This window comes from Hyalella azteca, unplaced genomic scaffold (assembly GCF_000764305.2).
Source record: "Hyalella azteca isolate HAZT.00-mixed unplaced genomic scaffold, Hazt_2.0.2 contig6498, whole genome shotgun sequence".
Classification (NCBI taxonomy): Eukaryota; Metazoa; Arthropoda; class Malacostraca; order Amphipoda; family Hyalellidae; genus Hyalella; species Hyalella azteca.
In genome coordinates, this window is record NW_025936659.1 from 14,608 (window position 1) to 40,262 (window position 25,655).

Consider the following 25,655-nt stretch of genomic DNA (forward strand, 5'->3'; position numbering starts at 1 on the left):
TGAGCTGCAGCTGGTGTGAGTACCATGAGGCTGCAGCTGGTGTGAGTACCATCTGTCTCTTATACACATCTAGATGTGTATAAGAGACAGGCTATCAAGCGTACAAACATTGAGGAGCTATGAAGTACACAAACATTGAGGAGCTATGAAGTACACAAACATTGATAAGCTATGAAGCGTACAAACATTGAAGAGATAGGAAGCGCACAAACATTGAGGAGCTATGATGTGCACAAACATTGATAGATGAGAAACTGAAGAAAGACTCACAGAGTCAGCGGAGAAGTCCCTCTTGAGGGCGGCGCGCTGGTCGTCAGTGAGGGCGTGGATGTTGCGCAGGAAGTTCTCCAGGAACTGAGAGTTGAAGGCGACCAGGTCCACTGACGCCATGTGGTACACACACGCGATAATCTGCTCAGACATGCGTATTAGATGGCATGTTGCATGCTTGATAACATGCCACATGCTTCTTCCTAACATGTCACATGCTTGCTAACATGTCACAGGCTTGCTAACATGTCACAGGCTTGCTAACATGTCACAGGCTTGCTAACAAGTAACATGCTTGCTGACATGTCACATGCCTGTCTCTTATACACATCTAGATGTGTATAAGAGACAGGTGTCAGCCTCACCACTGCTGCTGCTGCTGCTGACCACGCCACCATTGCCTGGGTGAGTGTCAGCCTCACCACTGCTGCTGCTGCTGACCACGCCACCATTGCCTGGGTGAGTGTCAGCCTCACCACTGCTGCTGCTGCTGACCACGCCTCCATTGCCTGGGTGAGTGTCAGCCTCATCACTGCTCATCACGCTAATTTCTCAAACCAAAATTATCCTAATTTTATTTTTAACTGCACGTTGAAATTAATTCCCCTACTCCAAGACTTCAGTTTTGTTCTCGAACTATTAAATGCAGGATTTTTCGAAGGTTTCGAAAAATCACAACATTCAACATGCGATGTTGAAATACAACCATGCTTTCCCTTACCTGATATCTCCTTCCTCGTAAAGCTGAAAACAACTCTCATCTGAGGGCAGCTATTCTTGGGTATTTCTCCTATTCAGGACCGTTGCCGCGATGTGACATCGTGTCTCGCATTCGTTACAAACTAGTCTCTTATCCTTGAGCATTATAAATTTTCCTTTCTAAGCTAGACTCTTTGATGAAATTTTCTGTTTTACTAATCGCATAGTGAGAAAAAATTGATCTGAAATTTTTCCATATCTCAAGTGCCTGTAGCCCTCATTAGAAGACTAACTTATCACTCATAGAATCGATTGTCGCCAGGAAACGTCGGAGTTTGAACTGTACGCCATAATGGAGCCCCTGACGACGAAGCAGTCTGCCATCGACATCGTGAACAAAATCCTGAAGTATGTGCGGCAAGAAGAACAGCGGCTCTTCATCCTAAACTTGGCAACTTTCTGATTTGTGTCAATTGAAGACAATGGAATTATACGTAGTTCTCCATGCACGGTGAGTTCTTGGGTCAAATGTAGCACTTTGACTTCCATAGTATTTGGATAAGTCCTCAGTAGTCACTATATTAGTCAATCGACTGAATAATCAACTGACAAACTGGGTGATTTGTTGACGACAATTAGCTCTAACCCAGGACTAATGGTGAACGGACTGACTTGGTTTATCTAATCATTTTACTCTTTTGTCCTGCAATATAGAGCTATTTATAATTTAATAAAATTATTGTATTTATCCAGACCTCTGAAATCAATCATTTGAACCATAACTAATTAAAAATTTTCTGTCAATTCAGGCCATTAACCATCTTCGCCACCATCTTACTCTGTGCCTCGGTTGTTGACAGGTTTCCCCACTCGTGCGACGGCAGATGTCCCGTACAAGGGTGATCGTTGTCGTTTATTGCAGTTCTCGTCTTCTTTCCGCATCCATCTCATCTTCGTCGCTATGCTATCACTGCTTCTTAATTACTGGTAATAGCAAACCGGGAATTTTATATCCCTGCAACTTTTATACAGACAGTGAAGCAGATGACATGAAGAGTCGAATGGACAAGTGCAGACGCGCATTCAACACCCTGGGGTCTATGTGGATAAATGCTGTGCTCTCACAGTGAAAAATCTAAGGTTCTCTATTAACAAATTGAAGGCAGTTTTCTTAAACAGATTGGGTACCAGGAAAGTGACCAACAACATCACTGGCAACCTCCAGACTTCTGCCAATCGGTTCCTACTTCACATTTCTATAATTGAGAGCCTGAGAGGATCTCTTACGCCAGCAAGCCTCTGGAAGAGAACAGGGCAGATTCTCATCTGCCAAGATGGAAAGAAGCGCCAGCGGGGCTTAATACTATGGACCTTTGCTGAGGCCCTGCTAGACAGGTCCTGGGCTGGAACCCCCAGGCAAAGAAAAGTGGCCATACTGTCAAAAATACTAACAAATTCGTAAGTCTGTCAGCCATGCATTGACAACTTTTCAAGCTAAACTCTTCAATCACAGACGAAAGCCCTTCTCTTCCCCTAGAGTCTACACGAATAAGTTAAGTAATTCAATCAATTTTCACGTGATGAATAATTTTTTATCATATATATTTTTTGACGAGTAATATTACCCACCTAGTTTGTGATGATTATTTTAGACGGTCAGCTCATGACCGGTTGTTATGAGGCACCAAAAATGTATGTAGTTATTTGCATTATGTCGCCGGTCATGACAAGCATTGAGAAGGTGAAAGTCGTTTACCGGTAACGACTCGAGTGAAAAACCGGCTTACACGAGTGAAAAATGTTTATTTCAACGTTTCCTTTTCTACGTGCGGCTGTTATTATTTGTTATTTTCTTACATACTATTTGTACAGCCTGTAGTTAGGAAACATTTGGATGAGGAAACTGCAGGATTTTATATCAAAGTTTTATTAAATGGAAATGTATGTACGTTTTTACATTTGTTGTTATCCTAGTTGATATCTTATACTAGAGCAAATGCATTTAATTATACATAATTTGTACAACTCGTGGAATGAAAGAGACCAGTAACTCTAGATGGCGCGGCAACATCGTGGAGGTGTGGCGGCATCGAGATGACATCGTGGCTTGGTACCATATTAAAACAATAATTCAAAATAAATTTACTGCCGTTCATGGACTGTTTTTAAGCACCAGATATGGCGAGAATGGTCAGCCAAATTGTAGTGCTATCTTCCACCACAAGCCGCAAAAACTAAGAGAATGCTACACCTCTGGTAGCATTCACATCAGAACACGATCAAATATCCGCCAGCCCATGTAAACACGATTAAATGTACACCAAGCGGATCAGTACACATATGAACACGATCGAATGTACTTCAATCAAATTACTACACACCTGATCACAATCAAATATACACCAATCACATCACTACATGTGTAAACACAATTATATTTACACCAGTCAGATCACTAAAAATAAAAACACGGTCAAATATACACCAGTCAAATCATTACATATACTAACCCGATCTGTACAACAGTTGGATCACTGCAGATCTGAATCCGATTAATGTACAACAGGCAAATCACTACACATGTAAACACGATTGAATATATACCAGCCAAATCTGAAAACGATCAAATATAAACTAGGCAGATCACTACACATACTAACACGATCAAACATACACCAGCCAAATCACTACATATACAAACCCGATCAAATATACACCAGCTGGATCACTGCACATGTAAACTCGATTAAATAGACACTACATAAATCTTAACATGATCAATATACAACAGCTGGACCACTGCACATCTGAACACGATCAAATATTCACCCTGCAAATCGTTGCACAAATGAACACGATCACATATACACCATGCGAACCAATACACATACGAATACGTTCAATTATACACCAGGCGGATCACTACACATCTAACACCATTAGCTTTACAGCACGCATATCCCTGAACACTGTTCCCTCAGTCAAGTAATGATCAAGTTCAACAAGAATGATGTTGTAAATACCACGTCGCGCGCATCTCGCAAGTGCTACAAACTGTTAAAAAAATAACCAGGAATGCGAAATGTCACTACATGTACCATATATATCAAGACTTAAATGTAACGACAAAATGTTGTATATTGGCGTTTATTTCCTGAATGTAGTAACAAAATTCTATGTATAGAAAAAACTTAGCTCAAAGCAGTGCCAACATAGGCGAAAGACGCGTCGTTCGTCAAAGAACGTAACATAAACAAGACGTGACGTTTGCTTATCGTGAATAAGTAGGCATGAATACCCTGCATTGAATCTGTAGTGCAACAAACTCGTTTTCTTCATCAAAATGTGACGCGTTTTTTTACAAAATGTTGCTTGTAAAGAAAGTGATTGAAGAAACAAACAAACCAGAATATGATGAAAACGGAGGAAAAGGGAGCCCGCTCTAACGTTCTAAAACGGCAAGAAGTAAATCGTAATAGAACGCCAACCTCTCACTCAGGTATCGCGAAGTGAAATACTTACTAGGAACCTTCTTCTTAGTATATTATCTTACACACAGCCAAAAAGACTTTATATTTAAACTAAGAACGAAAATTCGGGATATCGTCAATTATGCGTGAGAAGTTCTTTCCGTTGAAAATGTCTTTAAAATGATGGCACTTATTTCTGTATCAGATGGAAAGTAACTAATCGACGGCTGCATGGGGAAGTTGATCGGGATTGAAGGCAATAAAAGGTTTAATCTTGTCTGCTAAAAACCCTGCCAGACGTTCAGGTCGCAAGGGAGTCGTTGACGGTCCGGTAGTAGCGCAGGTCGTTCGTCAGCCGCTGCACACTCTGGCTGAACGTCGGGAAATCCTGGGATTGAACAACAGAATTTGATGTTAAAGCATCAACGAACTATTCAGCGCAATCCCTGTTAAGAAAAGACATCTAAAGAGGAAATATTCAAGTTATTAGTAAGATTGATGTATGTACGGTGAACAAAATTCAAGTGGGAAAGATCCAACTTCAGGTTGGATTACCTAGAAATTTATAATTTTAATCAATGAACATCAAGCAAATGTGTTTAATGAGAAAGGTTCAAAATATCCAATCTCACAAACAATGAATAGCTTGAAGCGCACAAACATTGAAGAGCTATCAGGAATTTAAAAGCAAAGAAAACAGCCAGAATATTAACCATTTCTTAAGAATGAAAACGTTTCCGAGTCCAGCTCCATCGTCAGTTCAAAAGTTCAAAATCTATTCAAAAGCAGAATCTATAAAAATAGCTATGAAGCGTACAAACATTGAGAAGCTATGAAGTACACAAACATTGAGAAGCTATGAAGTACACAAACATTGAGAAGCTATGAAGTCACATGCTTGCTAACATGTCACACATGCTTGCTAACATGTCACACATGCTTGCTAACACGTCACACATGCTTGCTAGCATGTCACACATGCTTGCTAACATGTCACAAGCTTGCTAACATGTCACAAGCTTGCTAACATGTCACAAGCTTGCTAACATGTCACAAGCTTGCTAACATGTCACATGCTGGCTAGCATGTCACGTGTTTTTTCCAAAGAACTCGACGCGATTATGGGAATTGTCAACATGCACGATTCAGAAAAACAAAACTCTGCCAGAAACATCAGGTTTCATGAAACTCTACACAACTTATGTACCCATCAACTGAGCACGTAATGCACTCAGATTATTAAGAATATTTGCGTGTGGTCATACAACACCAGAGTGAGCGAGTTAATTACAATTATTGGGAACCGCGCTCCATAATTTCGGATACGGTTAGCCAGAAACAGTATATATAAGGCTTACAATGGCTTCAATAATGAATGGCTTTTTGCTCAAAGCTTTAAGTTACTTGCGTTCTTTATAAAGGATAATTAATATAATATTTGAATTATCCTAAGCTAAATTATTATTTGATTACTGGAGCCGAAGTACAATATTCATACAATACAAAGTTCATTGTAACATTTCATGGATTGTTTTGACACTTTTACACCTAATTTAACACTTTGAGCATTCAAAAAAGACTAACCAAAACTTGTGTCTATCAAGGATAAAAAAAGTGACGAATATCAAAGTGTGACTGGAAACTGATAATTGAAAATATATGAAACTCGCCTTTATTCGGCGAGGCTTCATAGCTTGACAATATTCGTACACATTATAAGGCAATACTCAGGAATAGGAAAGGCAGTTCCGGTTCCCAAGTTATTTAATTAAAAAAAAAAATGTATAAAAAAAATTTTTAAAGACCACGTTTTTCATGTGGACTCAAAAGTAGAAAATAATTTTTCGGCAGCTACTGATCTCTGTTTGCTTTCATTCTCTTGGTCTTTTGTATTTCAGTTAAAATATTTTACAACATCTAAAACGAAAAACGTGGGGCGCATATGTATTTAATTGTTTGGTGATTACTTGATATGATGAATATGATGGTTCATTGAACATTTGATAAGTGTATTGCTGATATAATTAGAAATAGTGGTTGAATTCAAAATTGAAATTAAGGCATGCCTAAATGAAGATGCGCCCCACGTTTTTCGTTTTAGATGTAAAATATTTTAACTGAAATACAAAAGACCAAGAGAATGAAAGCAAACAGAGATCAGTAGCTGCCGAAAAATTATTTTCTACTTTTGAGTCCACATGAAAAACGTGGTCTTTAAAAATTTTTTTTATACATTTTATTTTCTACTTTTTAGTTTTTTAAGTATTTTATTTTCTCATTTTTAGTCCGTTGCTACACACGAAACACGTTGTTGCGAGCCAATTTACTTGACTTGATGTACGTATCGATGATACGAAGCGTATCATCGATATACGCAGTCTAAACACGAATATCCTCTCGAGGATGACGTGCATTAAAGGTTCCAACCCCTGCTTGTGAGTTCCTTTAGAGTTTATACGCCTGGAAACGTGCAACAAATTATTGATTATTGTATTGTTATCGGGAGCTGAGCTTCCCTAAAAGTTTCAGAGCGCTAGTTAATGGGAAAGTTGGTGAAATATCGATTGCAAGATTTGATCATCACAGACACGAAAGCGAGCTAAGAAAAACGTAGTAATAAAATGGGATTAAATCAGTCATATATTAATTTTATTGCGATATTATCCGGAGTTATAAGTTTATTTAAATTTGCTTTAGGGAAAAACTATAATATAATTTTATAATAATCGATCATCGTGTTGCTTTTCAGATCCAGACATTAAGCTTTCATTAACAACCGTAATTATTACGAATAATCTTGGTCCAAATTAGTAGGTATTTTATTGTCGCTGTTTTCTACTTCCTCGATGGAGAGATAAACATATAAAAAATATAACTCAGTACTCACTGCAGTGAGTGACAGCGAACGCATTTTCTCGTCGACGAAAACGTGAAGTCACGGACGGACAGACGGACGGACAAACGGACATGGCGAGCACAATAGTGCATTTTTTACATAAAAAGAAAATGCGCTAAAAATGTGTGCAACGAACCTCATCTTGGAGCAGAGCGTGTGAACCGTGCAGCAACACCTGCAGCAGGACCGTGATGAACTGGCTCAGCAGAGGGCGAAACACATTCTGCAAAAAAAAAAAAAACTCATTTAGTTCCGTATTTCCCACACTGGTCTCTTTTTTTTTATCAACGAAAAATGTGACATTCAAATTTATTTCCCTTCTTAATCAATAATCTTCAGAAAATTTATACTTAGTCTGCATTATAATATTCCGCTAATACAAATAAGGAATGATTATTAATATTTGAAATGAATAACCATACTTCGACAATTAATTAGAATCAAAAGGAGACTGAATGAACAGGTCCGGTAGAAGAACAATCATTGTTCCGGTCTTTCTTATGACAAAGAATGTGATTGAAGCGCGTGTGTCGGCTGACGTGATTAAGGTCATTATACGGAGGGCTGACCTCACTACGATGACCCACCTCACTGCGATGACCCACCTCACTACGATGACCAACCTTACTGTAGAGCCTGAACTTGGCGTTGAGGAGCTGGAGTGTGGAGAGGTTCTGTCTGAAGACAGCGATGTCGGTCTGCATGAAGGACTGCCCGAACGCCTGCAGGATACGCGTGAGGTGCTCCCCGTGCTGCACCTCCTCCCACGCGCTCTGGCTCAGCGGCTGCTGCACCGTCGACCTGCACACAGGGCATCACATTTCAGGACATGTCTTCAGACAATAAAGTAAAAGATACTATTATTAATTGAAGTGTTACGACGTTCGATCTCGACACGGGTTTTATTTAGGGACCTCTCTCCAGAAATTAGGGCAAGGCTAAAGTTAACTTGAGTGTTGACTGCTCAATAATTGCCCATCAGGCCGAGTAAATGAAAACCTCTAGAAAAACTCCCAGTTGTGTTCGAGGAGTGTAACCCATTAGACAGAGCAACTGACCTGTAGAAAAACTCCCAGTTGTGTTCGAGGAGTGTAACCCATTAGACAGAGCAACTGACCTATAGAAAAACTTCCAGTTATGTTCGAGGAGCGTCCTGAGGACGGCAAAGAGAGGCTGTCTGATGGCGGCGGCGGTGGGTTGCTGTGAGACTTGCGGGTAGAGCTCATCCAGCGTGGCGACCACCACGCCCACCAGCCTCTTCAGGCCCGGGCTCGGATCACTCAGAACCAGCGACAGCAACTGCAGGAATCTGGCGAGAGGCAAATTATTCCTCATATGATTCGTTTACAATGATGATACAAGGAATCTCTAGATAAATGATGAAAGAAACACTCAAGGTAGACTAGTGTAGGGCCTTAATGAATATCATCAATGTTAAAAAAATTTGCAATGTCAAGAGCCATGACACAAAATTTACCAAGAAATTTCTCTAATTTTATTCCTTTTCACACCCGAACCGGTGAAAATTGGCTGCATTGACAACTTGAATGGTTAGCTGACAAATTCGTGAAACCCTAAATTTTAATGAACCGAAAGCAAGTTAATGGATTAAGATAATAAAGTAACCTGGCGAGACTTATGACCTCGTTATTAATGAAACATAAGCAAGTTAAAAGATTAAGTTAATGAAGATACCTGGCGAGATTTAAGACACCGTTATTATGAAACGAAAGAAAGTTAAAAGATTCAGTTAATGAAGTAACCTGGCGATATTTATGACCTCGTTATTAATAAAACGAAAGAAAGTTAAAAGATTCAGTTAATGAAGTAACCTGGCGATATTTATGACCTCGTTATTAATGAAACAAAAGGAGGTTAAAAGATTAAGTTGATAAAATAACCTGGCGAGAACGGCGGCTTGGGGCGACTGATCGTTGGCAAGAGCGAGGCTGAGGTGCTGCTCGCTCGTCACGAGCTGCACGAGTCGCTCTACCCAGCAGCACACCTCGCTGCTGCCCACCCCGCCCACCACACCCACACTCCACATCACCGTGCCCACCATCTCCAGCAGCACACCTGCCAGTACAGTGACCAGGTGGCGACGTTAGTGCAGTGCATGGATGACAATTCGGGACCTGCTAAACTGTATTGTTAATGCCGAGAAGAGCGTTATGAAAACGATAGCAGCTGGCATTTGTGGTGATTACATCCACAAATGCTATTGGAAATTTTTACATTTCTGATCATTTTCAATCATTAAATTATTTCCAATAATTATTATTCAACTATTATCAGAAATTCTCAATTTCTGATAATGAACATTCTAACTTTACGTAAATTGTTATTTTAAAATGTATTGAGGCAAGTTAGAATTTTATGACAGAGGCACAACTGATGTACCTTTAGCGATGAGGCTCCAACTGGACACTTATTTGAATACATTGAAATGGAAAAACAAATTGAAAACAAACCTCAGAATTGAATTCAAAATGTTAAACGAGAGAAATGCGTTCAAAAAAGGCACTGGAAGAGCGTTCATATACATTCTGGAGCTGACTGCTCATGATACAGACATTCTGGAGCTGACTGCTCATGATACACACATTCTGGAGCTTGCTGCACATGATACAGACATTCTGGAGCTGACATTCTCGTTGCATTCACGGCTTAAAGACTTGTCTTTCACACCATGAGAGCTTCACACTTAAATATCTCATTGATCTTTATGGTTTTCATGCTTATGTGGCCCACATGATCAACAGGGCGACACTAGTGAATTTATTTACATGTTGACTATAACATTCTCTTCATTTTTAAAAGACATCTTTGACAGCAAATCCGCGCTAAATTTTACACAACTAAGCTCAAAGCAAATAGAAAAGTCGTTTTATTTACAATATAATTCATTATAAGACAAAAGCAGAATTTATTACGGAATGTAAATAACGGGATATTAATGTAATGAAGAACAGCATTAAAAAAGTGTTAAAAACAGCATTGACGGGCGGAGCATTATACAAAAAGCATCAATAAAATATAAATAACATCAATACAAATAGAATTTAAAAAAATATCAATAATAGAAAGCATTAGTGACGGAGCATTAAAACCGCACAATCATGACGGAAAATAATTAATAAATTAATGAAACTTCAAGAAGGATATTAATGATACATTAGTAAGAGCACAATTCCCACCTTTCTCCCTGAGTGCAGGATCTGCCATCAGCAGCTGAGGGTCTTGGTCTGCTAGGGGCTGCGTGATGAGCTGCATGAAGGAGGCCAGCAGACGCGGTCTGTCCTGCACGTGGTCTGCAGGCTGCTGCTGCTGCTGCAGGCTGTACGCAGGCCACGGCAGCAGCAGGAAGTTCACCAGCGCGCGGTACAACATCTCCCGCACCTACAGGCATACGAATAATGTAAAGTGCAATGTAAATGATAAATAGGGGCATAATGCCTGAAAAACCGTAAAACGGGAGATACAAAATAACGTAGAATGCAAATAGATCGGTGCACACTAACAATGAGATTGAATGCCAGTTCAGACATTTAATTTGCTCACGTCGTGACGTTTGCCACGGAAAAAATCTCTGAAAAAAAAATATTTATTTTTCTAAACATGAATGATACACGTTTAAAAGCAATGCAATTTAGAGAAAAGCAAGTAGAATGCTAGACACCTTGCCAGGTGGCGTGCTGTGCGAGTACACAGGTGCTGAGTAGAGCAGCTGCACCTGCTGCACCTGCAGCGCCACGGGGCTCACCACGAGCAGCGAGACCGTGAGCAGCAGCTGCACTCCACACCGCACCACCAGCCACGGCACCTGAAGAGGGGCAGCTGCATTACTGAACAGTGAACACTTGGAACATGTGGCAACACGCGGCAACACTCGTAACACGCAGCAACAGGACATAGAACACGTCATGTAACACGCAGCAACAGAACATAGAACATGTCTCGTAACACGCAGCAACAGAACATAGAACATGTCTCGTAACACGCAGCAACAGAACATAGAACACGTCTCGTAACACGCAGCAACAGAACATAGAACACGTCTCGTAACACGCAGCAACAGAACATAGAACATGTCTCGTAACACTCGTGAACACTCGTAACACGCAGCACACCATACACATCTCATACCACACCATCATTATTATTATGCAGAATACACTTACATTGTCCCAATACATTCAACTTGACATTAGAGGTTTCATTATCCTCAACTATTATGGCTATCCATTTCTTGCACAAAATATCTCAACAAACAACCTTTCTGATTCGTGAACATCATGAAGAAACGTTAATATGAAGTAAAACCTTACTAATGTTACCAAAGTACTAGAGAAATCGAACTACGTTAAAGAATATAATTAAATTACCAAGAACCAGAACGTTCATAAATAGAGCCTTTTTTCCGATTAGTGGCAAATCCCTAAGTAATATATAATAATACAATATGATGCAATCGGAGTCAACGTGTTAATGAGCTTCAAGAGGTTAATGATGTTCAAAAGGTTCATGAGGCTCAAAAGTTTCATGAGGATCATAAGGTTAATAACTATCATAATGTTAATGATGTTCAAAAGGTTCATGAGGCTCAAAAGCTTAATGAGGCTCATAAGGTTAATAACTATCATAATGTTAATGATGTTCAAAGGTTCATGAGGTAGTTTTGAGAGAGCGAGCGTAAGCCTGCCCCTGCCAGCTACAGGAGGCCGAAGCTCACGTTGTCAGTGGTGGCGCCGTGTACGGCGGACGCGGCGAGCACCAGCAGCTGGCGGTTGAGCTCGTGGCAGGTCTCGAGGTGCGGGTGAGATGACACCAACACGCCGCCACACCCGTTGCTCGGCTTGCTTTTGTCTGGGGTATACGTTAATGACATGAGCAGCGCCAGAGATGTAGACTTAAACGACATTTTACAATAATTTCTGAAATCATATACCGTATTATACTTTGAATTTGAATAATAAGTTCAATTATGATCACAAAAACAAGCTCTAGGGTGCTCTAGAATACAACAGCTTCCAAGCCTGAGAACACTAAAAAAAAATTCTTGTTGAACGCGTGCTTATTCGCTTCTCTTAAACAATTATTGCTCTATTGACTAGTACTTGCATTGTTCAGAAATTTCGTCACCTACACGAAAACTATGTTTATCATGTCGGAGGTGTCAGCAAGCTGTTTTTCCTTTGAAGAGAAAGAAGCAACGATGCCTACACATAAAAAATTTATTATTGTGAATAGTACGTAATTCTCATTAGTGTGAATAGTATTCATGCAGTTCTCAACCACCAGCCAATCGTCTGATTAGCTCGAACCTCGCCTAAATTCTGCAGTCTTACAGCAAGAAATACAATATAAATGTTTAGGCACTACAGTCATGCATATTTGTGCGGCAATCACCACTGAACATTAAGCTAACTTAACACGAGTGAAATAAATTTTGCATTGGACACAACAATGAACGATCTACCTTCCTATCAGTCATAACACTAATACGAAAAAATATCTCAGAATAGAACCAAATTTCGAGGGAAATTTATCGAGCTGGTTGAGGAGAAGAACAACCTTGAAGACTTTGTCACGAGAAGCAGACTTTGTCACGAGAAGCAGACTTTGTCACGAGAAGCAGACTTTGTAACGAGAAACAGACTTTGTCACGAGAAGCAGATTTTGTAACGAGAAGCAGATTTTGTCTCGAAAAGCAACGAGAAGCAGACTTTGTCACGAGAAGCAGACTTTGTCACGAGAAGCAGACTTTGTCACGAGAAGCAGACTTTGTCACGAGAAGCAGACTTTGTCACGAGAAGCAGACTTTCTCCAAAAAAAGCAGAATTTGTCACGAAAAGCAGACTTTGTCACCAGAAGCAGAATTTGTCACGAAAAGCAGACTTCGTCACGAGAAGCGGATATAGTCAAGAAGAAACAGACATAGAAGTCACGTGGTAGGCCGCCCTACCCGCGCAGGAGTCAGAGGGCGGCGAGGGCACCGACGAGGACGGTGAGAGGGAAGGAGCTTCAGAGGAGCAGCGGGACTCGGCGAACTGCTGGCCGTACAACTGCGACAGCCAGTGCGACCACGCGCGCAGACTGCACAGCACCTCGCAGTGACTGCACAAACAAGGCCACGGGTAATTAACTCCTCTAGAGGCGCATTTCCTGACTTTGGATCACTGATCGAAGCAAAAGTTGATCAACAGCGTTTAGTGTACTAAAGATTTTGATAAGAATTTGTAGGAATCAAAATAAATCGCGCAACAGACATCAGAAGAATTGGCCAAATAAATAGCAGAAGGAGTGCCTTAAAGGGATTCGCAGGATTGGCCTTGCAGCGAACATTTCATACGCACACTTGTATGAGGTCCACAAGAAAAAAACATCGTGCATGCTTAATTAGTAAACAAATTTTCCCGCTGATAATAGGCAACATTGCAACTTGAAACAAGCACTTATTGACGATATAATATCAGTAGACTCGTACACTTGTATGAGGTCCGCCTTGAGGAGCTCTATGGAGGTGTCGAGGCTGTACAACTGCAGGCGCATCCCGAACTCGCCCAGCTCGACCAGCCTGTAATAGCATCGTATGAGCAATAGCACGCATAGCAACTATGTAACTATGTACAACTAAATGTAAAAGAGAAAACAACTATATAACAACTATGTAATAAAAGTGAAATTAACTTAAAATACACAGATTCAAGTTACAATGCTGTTAACACATCAAAGAATAAATTTCAGGCCGCTAGCGAGTGAGAAATCGCCATTTATGTCATCATAAGATTACAACCACGAAGGTTGAAACCATAAGCGGGATAGGGAGGTATATAAAAGGTATATTCAGTTGCTGAAAATTAAAAAAAGCGCCCTGTAGAATAAAATTAATGATAAAATATTTAAAATTCTATAATATTTAGATAACCATCCTAAAACGAAAATTCCATGGTGCAATCATAAAGCGAGATCTGGCAATGTGCTCATAGCATTAAACAATATGGTAAATGTATGAGGATGGCTCAAGGAACTTTGAATAAAAAAAAACGCATCCAAAGGTAAAGTTTATACAATAAAGTAAATTCTATATTATTTAGATAACCAAAAAGCCTTCTAACATTCCATTGTACGACCATATAGTAAGTAAAGCTTTTATCGTATTGTTTGATGAGAATATTGCAAAATCATTCAACATTTCAAAGTATTGAACAATGTGATAAGAGCTGGAGAGTTACGTGCAGACATCAGGATCATGCATGGCCACAGCAGTAGAGGCTTGGATTATAATAATCAACATGAAAATAATTACATAGAATAATAACGAATCATACAATAGAATAATGATCATCATCCCCCAACCTGTGTATGGTGGCCATAGCAGTGGAGGCTCTAAGTGGAATGGCTGTCTAATTGGCTGCCTGCCAATGTATTTCCGCCAATATAATCAATATGAAAATAATTACATAGAACAATAATGAATCATACAATAGAATAATGATGAGCATTCCCTCCAACCTGTGTATGGTGACCAGGGCAGTGGAGGCTTGGATTATAATAATTAATAAGAAAATAATAACATACAAAAATAATGAATAATACAATAGAATAATGATCATCATTCCCCCCAACCTGTGTATGGTGGCCATAGCAGTGGAGGCTCGTGGCACGAGCTGTGCCCCCAGGAAGGTGGTGGCGAGGCGCCCCAGCAGCTGCAGGAGGGAGCACAGGTCACGGAGGGCGACGTGCACGCTCAGCAGCACCTCCTCTGACACCCCCCACTGGCCGCTGACATCATCAAATATATTAATAACAAGAACATTTGAGCTCAGTGAAGTCAGTGAACTCAGTGAACACGGCCACTGGCCGCTGACATCATAAAATATATTAATAGCAGGAACATGTGAACTCAGTGAACAAGAGAACTCAGTGAACAAGAGAACTCAGTGAACAAGAGAACTCAGTGAACAAGAGAACTCAGTGAACAAGAGAACTCAGTGAACAACAGAACGCAGAACGATCAACTTAGGGGCAAAGGTTTTAACTCAGAACTTGTTGTTCATTACGACTTATTTAAGGTTGGGAAGACTCAGACTTTAAGTGCTGATTAATAGCCGGTTACCACACCACTTTTAATAAATTTAATTAATGAAGCTCGTCAAATAATCTTAGATACCGATTGCTATTGAATCCTTCTCGTAAAATGCAGCCATATTTAGAAGTAAAAAATTATGTCTATAATAATCCATGCAAAACTTGACCATGAAATTGTTTGAATTTTATTCTCGATAAGTAGTCATGATTGACAGAAATCTATGGCATTAATTCCTGTATAGTCTCCAAATTGCCGAGAAAAGATTGGAATGAACCAGTCAAAGATTTTTTTTTAATTCAATGTGGAGCTTTTCCTCGAGCCATCGGGGTAACCACTTTTCTTCAATAAATAAATAAATGAGATGACTGCAGGACGTTAGCTACGAGGACGTTATCTACCTTATCCTGAGGGAGGAAGCTCCCCCAGGCTCGTGGACGCGCTCCAGATGAAGACTTGACTCGACGCTGAGGTACACAGCGCAGTTCTCCTGCCATGCCGGCACCTGGCGTCACAGTCGTGCAGTAACATCGTTAAATTAGGTGACCGCATCATACTGCAGCACTAATATATTTCAACCACTGTCGGTGCCGGCATGATATTGCAAGCACTAATATGATATTTTAATTACAGTCAGTGCCGGCATGATATTTCAAGGCAGTATAAACTTGTAATCCAGGGATCAATGAAAAATAACATCATTTGATTGATTTTAAACTTGGCCCTGAATCTAATGTGCGAAATTCAAGGTCGATGCCGCTATGATTTTTCGTATCAGTATTTCTTTAAACCTACCGATGCATGAAACTTTGAAAAAACGGCCAACATTTTATATTAATTTAATGCTACAAATTTTTCTTATTTTTTTTAACAAGTAACCTATGAAACTATCCAAATTAAAATATTAATACGATGTTTTCGGTAGCCTTAACGCACGAGCATGTCCATGATTTTATCAGGCATGATGTCAGCCAGCCTGGCGAGAAGGTCTAGGTTATGACTGAAGTAGCTCTGACACTCTGACTGCTCTGTGAGATGCTCGACACCGCCGCCTCCAGAGCCCCAGCTCTGCTGCTGGTCCTCCCAGGCATCAGAGTAGTCGGCGGCGTCAGGCTCGCTCTGTCCCGCTTCCTCCAGCAGGTCGTAGTCCAGCTCCTCGAGCTCGCACTGCAACCAACCAAAGCTCGTTCTTCAAATAGCAAACAGATTTTTTTTCGAACTATACACAACGGAGTTGTCGGATTTTCTTTTTACAAGATTTGAGCAACAAATTTGTCCTTTTTTTAAAGAAACTTCGCACGAGAGTGGCTTGATTTTTTACAAATTACACACAGGAGTTGCTAGATTTTTTTAAATGCTCTGCGCGACAGTGTAACCCAATTTTTTTACGAACTCAGCCAACAGGTTTGATAGTTTTTCTCCAAACTCCGTACGAAAGTCATCAGATTTGATTAAATATTCGGCACTTCAGAGTTGACACATTTTTTTACAAACTCTACAGGACAGAGTTGTGGATTTAAAAAAAAATATATGGTAAAGGGTAATCATAATTTACATAGGGGCATATGGCTTGCCAAATTGATTTATCAGTAAAAATCGGATTAAAGCCTCTTCAAAAATAGCGGATGAGCAAACTTTTTCAGGAAATTATTTGCTGAACCAAAGAGTAACAACGTTTCACAAGCCGTTCAATTTAAAAAACGTTTTGATTAAACACAAACTGTCCACAAAAATTCATCTCTTCACCAGCTGCACGAAATTCAACGCTACTTCTCTACAAGAAGTTGAACCCTGCCTGACTACATTGTTACAAATGATACCTACATTCGCTACAAGTGTAACTTAGTAAAAATTTGAATTATGAAAGTATATTACAATAAGTTCTCCATCAGCTGCATGAGATATAAGAATTAACCTGATTGTGTCGGAGTTGTATTTTGTGGAGAACACCCTGGGCCAGCAGCTCCAGCACGCTGGAGTAGCGCTCCAGCTGATGAGGCGCGACTCCTGAACCTTCGTGACCGCCTGCAGGAGAAATACAACCTCAATGGCTGAATAGATCATTAAATATTACACGAGCAATACAACCTCAACGGAAGAATAGCTAAAAATGTTTTACATAAACTCAACGTGAAAATATCGAATATAGCGTGTGATCCAGGAGATGTTGGTACCAAAGATTTCCAAACGGAAATATGATTCAAAATATGTTTGTTTCGGAAGTTTTTAAATATATTATGTGACTCAAAGGAGAAATATATTATGTAACTCAAAGGATGTTGGGCCGAATATATTCAATCGCAATGAAATATTAAATTGCCCTGAACAAGTTGATCGGTAAGAAACGCAGAAAAAAAGTCACGTTTTAACCAAGTTATTACTTAGAGACACGACACAGGAAAGTTTGTATGAATTATATGGTGTGAGGCAATAAACTTTGGAAGCTTATTATGTCTAACCTTTTGAGGAAATGTGCTCGAGCAGCGCAGACCAGATCTCCAGGCAGTCCAAGTAGCCATCGAGGGAAGGCTGGCTGAAACTAAACCTAGACCAAGAAAAAAAGTTATTTCTTAAATTATCAGTCATATTAATTAAGAAATATCAGAAGAAGAACTTTTAAACGATCACTTCAAAACGATCATAATTTCTTCAGTAACATCGTTTACAAAAGTCATTAGGCAAATTTTAGACAAACAATGAACACGTGACACATTGTCGGTTACGAAATCAGAGAAATTAGGGAGACTTTGTCTAAATTACGAAACACTTTTTGCATCTGTGTGCCAGGCAAAGGGCTTATCAGTGCTACGTCTGCTCACTCTTGTTCTTTAGGGAGGGAAGAGTCAATGTTTGTACAATGACCCAATCATTGTGTGAGTGATTGCACCAACAGTAAGTTGGTGGTGCTGCACCAACAGTAAAAACTTCACCCAATCATTGATCGAGTGAAGGTATTCAACAAAACCAACAATAAAAACTTCACCCAATCATTGTGTGTGGTAATATAGTCCTGATTTCTATATGAATAAAGTTCATAATAAGACGACTATCTGATGTTAGATGGTCTGGCTTCAATACCTATACCGCATCAGTCTCAATGTACCGGTCGAGCTGACACGTTCTAACTACCGCCGTAATGTAATGTAAGTTCTCTACCACGTACATCGCTGACTTTAAATCTGCCGTTTAATTGTTTGTTATTGTTATATTTGTTATGTTGATTAGTATTTAATGTCAGTTTTTCTTATTTCAGGTAACCGGACATTTGTTTGAATAAAGCTTGAATTGCCAAGTATTATTTATTTTACAACATTGTGTCAGTTCAGGTAATAATAAAAAATGGAGGAAACAAGCAATCGTAAAATAAATCAACCAACCTGAAGAGGAGAGCAAGGAACTCCTCAACGCTGAACTGCGGATGCTGCTCAAACCTCCTCAAATAAACGGAGACGAAAATGCGGACGAGTTCAGTAACTTTGTCGAGGTAAGTTGGGTGCAGGCTGGCGAGGCGCTGCTTGGCAGACGCCCCTGGGACCTGGCCGAGCCCTACACCCTCGGCTGCTGGTAGGAGGCAAGGTTAGTTATTGATATTATACGAGGACATTTGATTTGATGATTTATCCGAAATAATTAAGTTTAATGTTATCCTTCTCATATAATTTTTCCAGGGGAAAGAGACATGCTAGAGTCCTTTTTTAATTATACGAGGAAATTAGATGATTTATTCGAAGTGATTTAGGATTACTGTTATCATTGTAATTAATGTAATATAATTTTTCCAGGGGAAAGAGACATGCTAGAGTCCTGTTTTAATTATACGATGATATTTGATGATTTATCCGAAGTGATTCAGTAAAATGTTATCATTGTCATCATTATAATTCCATGAGCAAGACATGTCAGTAATTTTTTTAAGCATTACTACACACGCCAGACATTCGGCAACAGCATCGCTACACACACCATACACCTGGCATCAGGTGCAGCACGCACCATACACCTGCCATCAGGTGCAGCACGCACCATACACCTGGCATCAGGTGCAGCACGCACCATACACCTGGCATCAGGTGCAGCACGCACCATACACCTGCCATCAGGTGCAGCACGCACCATACACCTGGCATCAGGTGCAGCACGCACCATACACCTGGCATCAGGTGCAGCACGCACCATACACCAGGGACCAGGTGCAGCACGCACCATACACCTGGCATCAGGTGCAGCACGCACCAGAGGAGCCCAGCAGGTGGTGCACGAGCACTTGGCAGGAGTGCAGGACGTGCAGGAGGAGGGCGTTGACGGAGGGCGGGATGCAGGAGCGAGACAGGAACTCCTGGACGCACGACAGCGCGCTGATGCTCACCGTGTTGCTGCTGCTCGAGTTCATCTGCACGACACACGGCAGTCTTAATAAAGTGGGTCAGTGCTTTTAAGACACGACACACGGCAGTCTTAATAAAGTGGGTCAGTGCCTTTAAGGCACGACACACGGCAGTCTTAATAAAGTGGGCCAGTGCTTTTAAGGCACGACACACGGCAGTCTTAATAAAGTGGGCCAGTGCTTTTAAGACATCCATTTATCTTATGTCAATGTACGCTAAAACCAGGAGAGAAGAAGAAAACAATTGGGAAACACTCAACTAGTAAATATATTTTACTAACTAAAATTTTGAAAGTTAAAGGTTGAAACAAAAGCAAAAGCGCCTGCACTGAGTTAAAATAGAAAATGAAGCCAAACTTATGGCGTATAATGTTACAGTTAAGATCAGGTTCGTCGTCTTGACAAGTGAAATTAGTTATGATAAAGAAGAAAAATTGGTGACGAAGAAGCAAGTAGTCCTGCTATGTTGGGTACAAGCATGTTGGGTCTTATTGTTTCGGCGTAAATTACTGCATTTCCAAACTACCACAAGGCTAGAGAGCCAAACGACAGCTTTAGTGGGCCACAGCGACTCAACAGCACACATGTAAAAGTATACTGGCAAAGAGAGGAACCAAGTCATATGGATACCTTCGTTAATAGGACTTCGTCAAAGATGCCCAATTGTCTAATCATTGCAACTTATTTAGACTAATCTTTGAGACTATTGCACGCGTTCAGCTGACAACATCAATTAATGAGCATTAAGCTGACCGCCTGCAGGCCACCGAGGGCAGCGAAGGTGAAGACAAGATCGAGGGCCTTGCAGTGGTGCTGGGCTAGCAGCTCTAGCGGCACCCACGCCAGCAGCTGCGCCAGACAGTTCAGTGCCGCGTACGCTACGTTGTCTGCTGCAGCGTCCAGACGAGGGGGACACGTCACGGCGACCTGCATGGCACAACAACATACACTCAGACAAATGAGTGAGACTTTGCATTAGTTCAAATACTGATGCAGTTTTGCCCTTGTATGAATCATGCTGATCCAAAATTTGGCCAGGCAAAAAGCAAGCGGATAAATGCAATGTCCGCTCTCTGCTTATGCTTTATGTAAAAATATGTGAGGTACTTGTTGGACCCATTCATTCTTCAGAGTTTACGTACTTACGGCAACAAGCTTTCACATAAATGTAATACGCTACTAAGAACGAGCAGCGGAATATCAGACCACAAACTTTTAAGTAAATAGTAGTAGTAGTAGTATGATGGTTTGCTAGCGCTTCAGCTATAGAGCTATTTCGCGCCGGAGGTCATAATATAACATCGTCAGCAAGGCGGAAAGTCTCAATTATTCAAGATCTCAAGTTAATCATCACCCACAAGGGGCGGAAGGTCTCAATTCTCCAGCCCGCTGAAGCTGGCTCGAAAGAAGCAGCGTTAGCATCTCAAAGAGACGAAGTGACAAGGAGGGACAGATGATAAAGCAACAGACACTCGAACAAGAGGTCGCTTACCCGGGACGTCGGCCGCCCGCACGAGAGAGACAGAGAAGGGAAATGTAAGGAATCCTACCTACATAATAACTTAACTCCACAACTGAGACCTGCAGTCAGACACCGTGAGCTCAGCGGTGGGCGCTCAGGAACAATCCCCCTAGGAGCGCGAAATCCCATAGGACTTCTAACGAGCACAGACACACGTTAGAAGTCCCCCCTGAGGGGACTTAAGTAAATGGACATGCAAGAAAATGATATATGTTTTGGGCGCTGCGCATGGAAATAGGGTTTGGGTTGTATAGGAATAGCAAACCTGCTGTTCCTGAACAAGCAGATCATGCAAATCCATAAATCAAGGGACCTTCAAGAAATTATATATAACCTCACGACATGCGTTCAATAAATGCACGTCAATCTAAAATCTATGATTTTATGGCAACATGAACGCAGTGATTGTGATAGTAGCAGTGATTGTAATAGATGCAGAGATCGAGAGAGACGCAGTCATTGTGATAGTAACAGTAACAGTTATAGCCACAGTGATTGTGATAGCGGTACTCACGTGCAGCCAGCCTGGGCGAGGCTCGTAGTGCTGGCATGATCGCTGCTCAAGCATCCTAAGCACGCTGTCTAAGTGACCTGCAAATAATGACGACATGAGCAACGTAGGCACAGTTACGACCAAATATGTTAACTTTATTATTTATCCATGACAAACGCCTGCCTTGCTATGACCAAATATGTTAACTTTATGATCAATTCTCCAGGAGAAACGTCTGCAACGTTTAGACAAAATATGACACTCATAAAAAAAAGAGTACATACAAACATAAATCCTCACCAAAAGATTAAGCATCAAATTTAGAGCACCGCAACATCCAAGTTGTTAAGGCAACAGCTTCATCCACAAGATTTATCATCCTTCTGTTTTTATTTACTGTTTATTGCATTATTATTATTATAGTTTGAATATAAATAGTGGACAAGCAATATCCGGTTGGTTAAAAAATTTTGGTCCCATCACTAGAATTAACCAACATCATAGTCTACAGAAGATAATAATGCAAATTGCAACATTTTAGTTATCTTCATACAATCAATTTTTACACAACTCAAGAAAATTATGAACACTTGCGTGTCCTCCGGGGAAGTGGTTGGGTCATTGGGTGCACTTACGAGCAGCAGGGGATGAGATCAGCGCTGGTGGGGATGCGGGGCTGGCAGGGGAATGTGAAGGGGAAGGAGGGGGAGTGGTTGTGCCCCTCCTCTGGTTGCCGTCGCTGGTGTTGCAGAGCAGCAGCTTCTCCAGAACTCCTGTGATTACAGCAGAAATAAGCAGATGGAAGCATGAAATTTCTTTAAAAAAATTTCTCTAATCAGATTTCTAACATTAAAATTTGAACAAATGTGATCAAAATAAGACAAGACAAAAGCACCAGTAACGTAAGCCAGCATGTGGGGTGCATGGACGTGCAGCTGTTGTCGTAGTTGCAGCTTCCTGGCGTGCGGCATGAGCTGGTGCTCGCGTATGGCTAGCTCCTCCATGGCGACCTGGAGGGCGACCAGACACAGCACCTCGCTGCTACCAGCCTCTCCCTGCGACTGCTGACCAAGCTGCAACAACAAACATTATATTCATGTACCATATATACAGCGAAATTAAAGATAATTTTATTTCGATTGTCAATTTATGAATACACAGCAAACTTTCTTTTTATTGAAATTCCCTAAGAAGTAGGGAATATTCCTAGCATGCACAGTGCTTGTACCTTACACTTAGAAAATAGACAAATACACTTGCCCAATGTTTTACTAATAATATGATGGAAACTAAAATGTATACAATGGATTCCATGAATAATTAGGTGGCAAAAAAAAAGAAAATAAAGCTAATAAGAAAGATCCATACATGCTAAATAAAGGTGAATATTAAGGTGAATATCTATTACTATGTCTCCATATAGTAGACAATGAGTCTGTCTCACATTATCATGTTCCCTAACATATCCCTGAATCTTATGAGTGTTGAGCATTTAGAGCTTGATAGAACTTTTACTACATTGATACTAAATCTCCTTCAAGATTTTTGTGCCGAATACAATCATGGTTAAAGTGCTTCTGGATAAAATCTTGATTAAAATTTCATGACAAGTTTGAGTTAATAATGCATGGTTGGATCTTTGGAAAATTTCACATTGATTTTCATAATGCACAGAGATGAAATTGTAAAAAAACATAACTTTTGAGCAAGCTAATTACTGAGTTGGGAGCACTCACGGACGCACTAGGCCTTGCAACAACTAAGGTTAAGGTACCATATACTCTGAAGATGGTGTACTCACAAAGCCACTGGACCATGCACTTAAGAGCAGCAGATTATAAGCATCAGCAATAATAATTAATAATCAACTTGAGCTGATAACTTACCATAATGATATGTTTGCCCGAGTTGGGTTTGGTACCTTTTGGCCATGTGGCCCTGGCAACCCCAGACGGCTACTCACCATCATGATGTCCTCCATAAAGTTGGGGTATTCATAGGGCCACTGGGCCCTGGCAACATCAACAACAACTTTGATAAGCTTGTTCCGCACAAAAGCCTGTAGTGTGTGATGCTTCTGCCGTATGGTGGTCAGAACGCTCTCACGGACCTCTGTCAGCTGAGCAGAGCTAAGGGCACAGCCCACTTGACGGTTGATCAGGTTCTGCACAAAATTACCATTGAAAATGGAACCAAATCTGAAAAATTGATTGAAAAATCTTGAATAATGGAGGGAAATATTACCTAACTAATATATTGAATTTATACTAATGTATGATTGAAGCTCAAATGATTCCATGAACTATTCCATGAAATGAAATGGATTCCATGAACTATTAGGTGTCAAAAAAAGAAAAAAAAGCTAATAAGAATTATCCACACATGCTAGAATAAAGGTGAATAACAAGGTGAAAACCTATTACTATGGTATGTCCCCATGTAGCATGAAAGTGCAATAGTATAGAAAAAAAATTCTTTCAACAGGAATTGGAACTTTGCAAATAGATTGAGGAAGAGGAAAAAATGAAAGACCTCAAGAGCAGTGATGCAGGCCATGGCAACATATTCATTGGCTGTGTGACCGATACAGTAGAGGCAGTGCCGCCAGGCTTCAGGCTGCAGCCACACAGCATTGAGCTGATCTTCAATCTCACGTTTTCTATCATTGCTTGTGTTGTCAGTGAAGAACTCTGTCATCACCAGCTCCAGCTGAGCAAGCAGATCTTCTGATAACATCTCTGATGAGTAGAAAATGCAATCAATTATACAATGGACTACAGATCAAACTAATTAAAAATCATCTAACATAATTTAGGATCAATAGTAAAAAAAATTGCACATGAGACAATATAAATCCTGAAATAATTTATGAATCTGTTAACCTGCTTTTGGTCTGGGTCTACAACATAGCTTTGAATGAGTTCAAATGAATAACCCAATATACTAATGGCAAGTAATCTGAGGCCACCAAAATTGCAAGTACAAGCAGCTGCTGCCCAAATGAGTTGTTGGTGCTTTTGCTTACCTACTGGCACTTGCTCACATTCCTCACAGCATAGTTAGGTATATTTACGCTGTAAACTTTTACTTATGAGTTATGACATTTTAAAAAAATTCCCGCTATGCATAATTAATTGTGTATGATTTGTATGTTGACCTTAAAAAGACAACTGAGACATTTGATTGACAGCATGACTGACACTTTCTTGTTTTTTAAATCATAGAGATATAACAATGTTGTATTGCATGGTATGATACAGTTGATTTTTATTTCTTGCTTCCCATTTCAAGCTTTGTACAGATTTTGCTTTCCAATTGTAACTCCATTGATAGAGTTCATATATATTAAAATTATTATTTTAGGCATTCTGCAAAATTAATGGCAAATTTTTACTCAAAAACTATGCAATTAAGTTAATCAATTAACATATAAACATATTATTACTTAATAATAATAATTATATTATTATTATTATTAACATATGAACATACATTAAGAAAATAAGAACATATATATCAATTGTCTACGTCTAGTAAATGTTTTGTCCATTTATGGGCCGTTATTGATCTTGAAATATAAACTTCCATTTCCAATTTTCTATAATTCCATTCTTTTTTTAAAGACTGGACTTTAGTTTGAACTGAAATAGTCTAATCATAAACTTGTGATAGGGTAAACGCGGTATATTCCGACATTGTAGGTAATTCCGTCACTTCTCTAGTTTTTCCTTTATATTAAGCTTTGTTTTAGTTCCATGCGTTCATTGATGGTTGAAATGGTGACGTCATACATTTGCGTGTCGAAATACTGCAAAAACACTAGGTCTTGGCC

At 40.1% G+C, this 25,655-nt stretch overlaps 1 protein-coding gene across 1 annotated transcript in view; it reads right to left on the bottom strand.

Annotated features, from left to right (window-relative positions):
- Window positions 1-69: 69 nt before the first annotated feature.
- LOC108675885 (exportin-6) overlaps window positions 70-25,655 on the bottom strand; it is a 41,142-nt gene continuing 15,556 nt past the window's right edge. The window contains exons 2-25 of the mRNA XM_047880871.1: window positions 24,356-24,561; window positions 23,787-23,987; window positions 22,719-22,896; window positions 22,459-22,596; window positions 21,845-21,921; window positions 20,562-20,735; window positions 19,658-19,814; window positions 18,802-18,985; window positions 17,884-17,969; window positions 17,340-17,449; window positions 16,361-16,591; window positions 15,826-15,929; window positions 14,965-15,120; window positions 13,823-13,912; window positions 13,301-13,452; window positions 12,068-12,201; window positions 11,015-11,158; window positions 10,533-10,734; window positions 9,237-9,411; window positions 8,453-8,644; window positions 7,959-8,136; window positions 7,472-7,558; window positions 271-411; window positions 70-117 (exon numbers count right to left, since the gene is read on the bottom strand). Of these exons, the coding sequence (XP_047736827.1) occupies window positions 70-117; window positions 271-411; window positions 7,472-7,558; window positions 7,959-8,136; window positions 8,453-8,644; window positions 9,237-9,411; window positions 10,533-10,734; window positions 11,015-11,158; window positions 12,068-12,201; window positions 13,301-13,452; window positions 13,823-13,912; window positions 14,965-15,120; window positions 15,826-15,929; window positions 16,361-16,591; window positions 17,340-17,449; window positions 17,884-17,969; window positions 18,802-18,985; window positions 19,658-19,814; window positions 20,562-20,735; window positions 21,845-21,921; window positions 22,459-22,596; window positions 22,719-22,896; window positions 23,787-23,987; window positions 24,356-24,559 (3,543 nt within the window). The 5' untranslated portion in view covers window positions 24,560-24,561. The remainder of the gene's footprint in view (window positions 118-270; window positions 412-7,471; window positions 7,559-7,958; window positions 8,137-8,452; window positions 8,645-9,236; window positions 9,412-10,532; window positions 10,735-11,014; window positions 11,159-12,067; window positions 12,202-13,300; window positions 13,453-13,822; window positions 13,913-14,964; window positions 15,121-15,825; window positions 15,930-16,360; window positions 16,592-17,339; window positions 17,450-17,883; window positions 17,970-18,801; window positions 18,986-19,657; window positions 19,815-20,561; window positions 20,736-21,844; window positions 21,922-22,458; window positions 22,597-22,718; window positions 22,897-23,786; window positions 23,988-24,355; window positions 24,562-25,655) is intronic.